The sequence below is a fragment of the Triticum dicoccoides genome, chromosome 5B, assembly GCF_002162155.2.
Source record: "Triticum dicoccoides isolate Atlit2015 ecotype Zavitan chromosome 5B, WEW_v2.0, whole genome shotgun sequence".
Taxonomy (NCBI): Eukaryota; Viridiplantae; Streptophyta; class Magnoliopsida; order Poales; family Poaceae; genus Triticum; species Triticum dicoccoides.
In genome coordinates, this window is record NC_041389.1 from 693187548 (window position 1) to 693194182 (window position 6635).

Sequence of the window (6635 nt, forward strand, 5' to 3'; positions counted from 1 at the left end):
TCTCCATGGTAAAATTTTCGATGCTCAAACCAAAGGAGGAAGACTTTTGTACTAGCTCATACACACATAGCTTTTCACAGGTTCTTGGTACAAACTTTGCGGAGACAAACAAAAAAATAGGTTCATGCCTTCATGGCTACAACAAAGCTGCAGCTCTTGCGCAGCTTCAACCCAGGCCGGGAGAGAGAGCACCATTTGTGAATTACTTTAAACTATAAACTATTGATACATGAACATAGCATGGTGGAGAAAGATCCATGAACATATAAACTATTGGTGTGCATAATTATGTTTATTCATTAATGTTGACATTATCCTTGCGATAAATAAGTTGAGAAGCTATAAGCACTTGCTAAACTTCAAACCTTCCTGTGTGTCTAGTTGAAACATATTTGTCTACAAATTTGCTCGTGAGTGCTAGCTAATTATGCAAAGACTAAAATATAGTTGAGCATGTGATATTTGTTGATCAAACAACTTTGACATGGACCCTCATGGAAGAATAAGAGAAATGCAATTGTTTAATAACTGAGGACATTGCTTGTTATAATCAAGAAGCTTTCATTTGTTAACTTTTGCATGTAAAGGGTGTCACGACCTCCTCATAAGAAGTTTTGTGAGAAGGGATTGCTATTTAGAATGTGTGATAATGAAAGTAAATAATCATGTTGTCATTTCCATATTCTTTATTATCAACTTCTCACTTCATAAACCCGTTGTCATATTTACCAAGCTTAGATTTCGCCTAGGGACAAGTGGGGTCTAAGTTTGTGGGAGCTGATATGTCAATTTTGCATCACTATTTATTATCAATATTTTTTCACTTAGTTCTAATGCATTTTTCTTTTAATTTGCATGAAACACATAGAGTGCAATTACCGAAAATAGGAAAACAAGAGCAAAAGTGTATCAGAGAAGAAACTAATTTTCCGGAGCTAAAAAATACCAGAAAAAATCATGAAATTATTTTCAAAAGAAAGAATCTAGGATCCCGAAGATGGGCGCATGGAGGGGGTGTACAGGCACCTTGTCCACCATCTCTCGACGCCCTTTGGTCTATATTCTTCTCCTAACCTAAAAACACTAGGGTTTTATGGGATTTTTCTGCCGCCATATCTAGGTGGGACCGAGGCGGAGCACTTTTGCCCTCTAGCAGATCGATTCCGTCGGAGATCCATCCCTCCGGGAGCGGAATTCTAAGACATTGTCATCACCAACACACCGATCATCATCTCCATCAACATCTTCATGAGCACCGTCATCTCCATCAACTCCTTCAACCCTAGCTTTCTGATCAATGGACTATTACATCACATTCTCTGTTGAGTATAGTTTCTGGTGTTGATTACTCCTTGTAATTGATGCTTAGAAGTTTTATTTGTGAAAGATTCATATGTTCAGATTGTTCTCCGCTGATCATGATCTATATGGTGTGTTGTGAGTAGGTCGTTACGTTCTTAAGGACATGGGATAAACCTCGTCACTATTAATCTTGTGAATGAATCTAGTTCAATGTTTTGATATTACATTGTAATGTATTTCTCCAGTGGTGATGTGCGAACGTCGACTCCATGAGCCTAGAGGAGAGCATTGTATGATTATTTTGTTCATGGTGGTTTGTTGGAGTGACAGAGATTACCAAACCCTAAGTTTATGAACTGTTGCACGAGGGGCTATTGGAATCCCAAAGTTTATTGTTATGGTTAAATGTTATCTTAATTATGCTTTTGTTTTTTTAAATCTTTGTATAGAGAATATAATCATAAGTATATTGTTTGTTCAAGTAAGAACATCATATTATAATAGGTTCCACCGTAAACTATCAAAGCAATGAATGGTAAGTCAATGAAACTTGTTGAAAGCAATTTGGTAAAACTCCCATCTGTTCACGAGAGCGATTTGATCCCTATAAGTACAACCACGGGCTTGTCCTTAGCATAATTAATGATTTAACAATTGTTGCACCATTGTAATTTCGTTACTATTTATGTTTTTGCATTTTGTCTTGTGATCAAACAAACCATCAATAATCTTTTGCAATTTTAAAGTGATTTTTTTACTAGTTTTCATCAACCAATTCTTTCTACTTCTTATTGAGTTCGGCGCTCTTACTTTAGGCCCAATTTTTTTGGCCGGTTCTCTCAGAATCTTGAGAATTGGACCTCCTCCGGATTCTCATAGAATCTTGAACCCACCTCTTTTCGACAATCCTAGCTAGTTCAAGATTCTGGAAAAATATATGGGGAGGTCCGATTCTCAAGATTCCGTGAGAATCGGCCCAAAGAGTTGTCCCTTATCGAAAAACATTATGATAGTTCCTATAAACTTGTGGGTTATCAACACCCCGCTAGCTCCTCTTGCTCGGATGGGCAGAGAGTCCTGACAGGTGCCTTTCGAACGCGCGAGGCCAACACATCAAGCCGCCCGACAGACATATGCACGCTCGGGCAAAACATTGCAGAAATATGGCTCGTGCGTGCCCACGGTCCAGCCATCATGGGCGTCTTCAAAACACACATCCTGTGCACAGATTGGATGGTGCGCAACCCGCTAAAAGAAGGCTTCATTGGGAAGGGGGGGGGGGTACTCCATCATTTTTTTATGGTCTACACATACGTCACTATGCGATCTAGCCAAGCATGTGTATGACGAATCGGAGCACATCCACAGGATAAAGTATCGTCCAACGGTTGTGCACCAAGTATCGTCATGGACTAAACATGTATAAATGGCATCATCGTATTTGTCTTCCAAAACAATTTTATTTCATATATCTATATACTATTTTGTAGACATATAATACTTGAAAATCATAATCAAAGTTGTGTGACAAAGACCACAAAAGTCAATGGATGCCTTATATTTTGGGAAGGAGGGAGTAGTAATTTGGAGGGCTAAAAAGCAAAGGTGTGGTCGCACGGTCAACAAGAAGAGACGAGTCTAGGGCCACGCCACTTTTCCCCATTCCCTCCCTCCTCTGTCCAGTTCTCCTCCCAAACAGAGCAAGAGCAAACGGGCGGCTGGAAAACACCCAAGAAAGAGGAGGAAGAAGAAGAATCGAGAAGGCAATGGCGGCATCGAACTCGTACGAGGAGCAGCGCCGTAGGCAGATGGAGGACAACCGCCGGAAGCTCGACGAGCTCCGCCTGCACCATCTCTCCGCCGCCGTCCGCGAGGCCGCCGCCAGGCCCAAGCCCAACCCCAAGCCCAGGCCGGTCCGTCGGATCCTCTCCCTTCTTCTTCCTTGCCTCCGGTCTCCCATTTCCTTTGCGCCCGTACCCGTATACATCACTGGTCCGCTGGTCCGTTGTCGCAGAAGCGCAAGGCCCCGGAGCCCGGCGAGCTCCGGCGGTCCGGCCGCGTCGCCGGCCTCCCGGAGCAGCCCAACTACCTCAAGGGCGACTACCGTGGAGTGTACGAGGCGTATGCCGCTTCGAAAACACCGACCGACGAGGAGAGGGCCGGCGCCGTCGCCAAGGCCGAGGAGCTCCAGCGCCGGATCCACCGCATCCGCTGGCCCGCCTTCGTCAAGCCCATGAGCCACGAATGCGCCACCAGGTCAATCCTGATGGTAAAGTACTGTAGCAAGAAAGCTTGCATTGGATGTGATGTGAGGCAATGTGGTTCTTGGATCGGATTGGATTGTTATATATATGCATCGTGACAGCAATTCCCCAAGCACTTCATCAAGTATCTACCGGCGCACGATGAGGCAGCCGTCCTGGTGGACGAGGCGGATGACGAGTTCCACATGATGTACAATGCCCACAGAAAGGGCAAACACTGTCACTACTATCTCGACAAGGGGTGGAGACGGTTCGCTGCCGACCATGACCTTGCCGATGGCGATTGCTTGGTTTTTCACATGACACAGAGGGCAAAGTTCAAGGTGAGATTCAGCATCTCCTCCATTCCATGGATAAAAACGCCCCACTTTTTACTTTAAGGAACTCCACATTGAGTACGACTGCATACATAACTTGTTTTCAAGCAAAAGTTTTGTGGAATCGCTGTGTTCCAAATGTGGCCTTGCGATTCTAAAACATTGCTGAAAGTTGCTGTGTGGTGTCATACTCACTAATGCGTTTGTCTGTCAAAACATTGGTTTTCAAGTTTATATACATGAGAAAAACCTGGTATGTCTACTGAATAACTAGACTACATACTAGAGTCATTGGTATGTCTTAGCTTCAAATTATAAAGTGGTTTATATCCATATCCATCATTGAAAGTTTGAAACTTGGGAGCTGTGTCTACTTATTCATATACGAGTAATTAGGCTTGTTTGGACTACCAGTTAATTCTACATAGAGTTTGCAGGAAACAATGTTATTGCTCAGCATCCCTACAGTATATACCTTCATTCCAACCAAATCTGAAAGGGCCTCTAGGAATTATTTCATTCATAGGCCTTTAATTGTCCACAGCCATATCTTTTTAGATAGTGGAAGGGATCCTTTTAAGGCCTAATCGTGAGGAGGTTGTTTTATCTCACTGGTAAGTGCATATCGTGCAACCTCATTAGTTATGTACATGATGCAGGTCTACATTTTTAGAGCAAGCCCAGACTATGAAAGCGACCAAACTTCTGATGACTCTGAGGATGAAGAGTAATGAAGGTGTGTGCTTCCCAAGCTCGACCGGAGCAGGTACTTTGTTACCATTGTTTCCTCGGTTAAATTTCTTTCCATCATTCGCTTAAGTTGAAGTGTACTTGAATTAAATATTTCTTTATCTTTTGCTGAGGCATCAATTTCATAATTGGCCAAGCTCAGTTTGCGGATTAAAAAATAAATACAAACCCACTTGCTTACGAGTTATGGCTAAACATAACTGTGTGTCCTGCACTGGAGCTAGATGGTCTGACGAAACACACTGGTTGTTTCTCCCATTTCCCTATTGATTTGAGATTTCGAGCCTGACAAGTTAAACTGCAACCTTATTTTGTTGCTTGCTTATGCTAGCCGTGAACATGCACGGGGAACTGCAGTTTATGTACGAACTCTGAGACTTCTCATCAGTGGCCAAACACCCCAATTAACTGATCGACATATTAGATGCGCGTGTAGAAAGTAAAAACTGCCGGGATATTGTTTCTTGATTCGTAGGAGCAGGTTGTCTTAGACCCGATGGTCCACGCAAAGGTTCTGCCTGTCTTGCCTCAGTCGGTCCCCTTAGACTCACTCGATCAGCAGTTCTGTAGTAGTACCAATTAAAATGCTCTTGTATACGGTTCTGATCTATCCTTATAGATATTAATATGCCAAATATGTCTTTTGTTGCAATTTGTAGGAGAAGCACGCTCTCCGCTGTTATTGGAGTCGGCTGCCGTGATTTTGTGCTGGTTGCGTGTAGAGTCGCATACTCGGACCCTGCCAGTGTAGCAGACCTGCATTATAACATAGGTTAGATGGGAGTAGCAGGTAACAGTGTGTGGTGCTGACCTTGTATTGGTTCAATTAAATGATTGTAGTCTGACGATGATCTCGAGTGCATTTTTTCGTGGATATTCCTGTTTGTTTTCGGCTACTGAAATGATCATCCTCTTGATGTTGAGTTCTTGGACACTGACCCCTGGCCCTGGATAATGATCATCCTCTTGATCTTGAGTTCTTGGACACAGACTAAATATGTCCTTATGATACTCAATTGAAACAAATTCTTTTTGATGGAAAAAAGCTTTGGTGGCTGAGGCTCCAAAGTGGGATCTTGAGCGTATGGATAAGGGATGCAGGGCGTTTTTCTGGGCTGGTTCTGACGATATTCATGGTGGGAAATGTCCGGTGGCTTGGTGGCTTGGGGGTAATCAACTTGAACTTGCAGAGTCTGGCATTCCAACTGCAATGGGCTTGGCTTGAAGCGCATAGATCTGGCTGCTAGACCTTGGCAAGGGTGGGTTGCCCATGGCCTCGGATCCGAAGGTGGAGGCCTCATTCTGCACTTTGGTTTATTGCAAGTTAGGTTCTGGCGACAGCGTCCTCTTCTGGAAGGATCGCTGGATCAATGGGAGATGCGCCGACGATATTGCTCCGATCGTCGCGACGCAGGTCAATGCTAGCTAGGGTGCGCAACAGGAGGACGGTTAGGGAGGCCGCACATTCGCATCGCTGGATGTGCCAAATGCCAAATGAGCTCCCTACCGATGGCTTGATCTACAGTTCATTCAGTTATGGGATTCAGGCGATTCATCTTATTCCTCTGGTGCAGGACGAGGCCTTGCTACTTATCTATTCATTCGCCTCTGCTTGCTTACCAGATGCTCAACGAGGGGGCCATCAAATATTCAAATTTGCTTGTGCCAAGGCTATTTGGAAATCTTGGGCGCCACTTAACTGTATTTTTTTTTACTTGGCTTGCACTTCACTATCGTCTCTGGATCTCTGATCATCAGCCGAGAAGAGGGCTGCAGGAACATCCTCTTTCATGCCTCCTGTGCGACCTAAGAGGAGGACACCACTGATCATATTTTGATGCAATGTGTTTGACTGTTTGCAGGCTACACAGCCGGATACTTCTCTGGTTCCTACGATGACTGGTAATATGGAGGATGCATAAGCACTACCCGGAGAGGATCCATAAACACTACCGCTGTTTTTAGAAGTTGCAACATTATTCAGAAGTTTTCTAGCATACCA

General features: G+C 43.8%; 1 protein-coding gene across 1 annotated transcript; it reads left to right on the forward strand.

Moving 5' to 3' along the window:
• The first annotated feature begins 2960 nt into the window (after positions 1-2960).
• LOC119312689 (B3 domain-containing protein Os06g0194400-like) lies at positions 2961-5594 on the forward strand. The gene is made up of 5 exons (XM_037588439.1): positions 2961-3215; positions 3317-3571; positions 3668-3889; positions 4543-4649; positions 5293-5594. Exons 1-4 carry the CDS (start codon positions 3069-3071, stop codon positions 4612-4614), a joined length of 696 nt encoding a protein of 231 aa, XP_037444336.1. The 5' UTR covers positions 2961-3068; the 3' UTR covers positions 4615-4649; positions 5293-5594.
• Positions 5595-6635: the final 1041 nt, after the last annotated feature.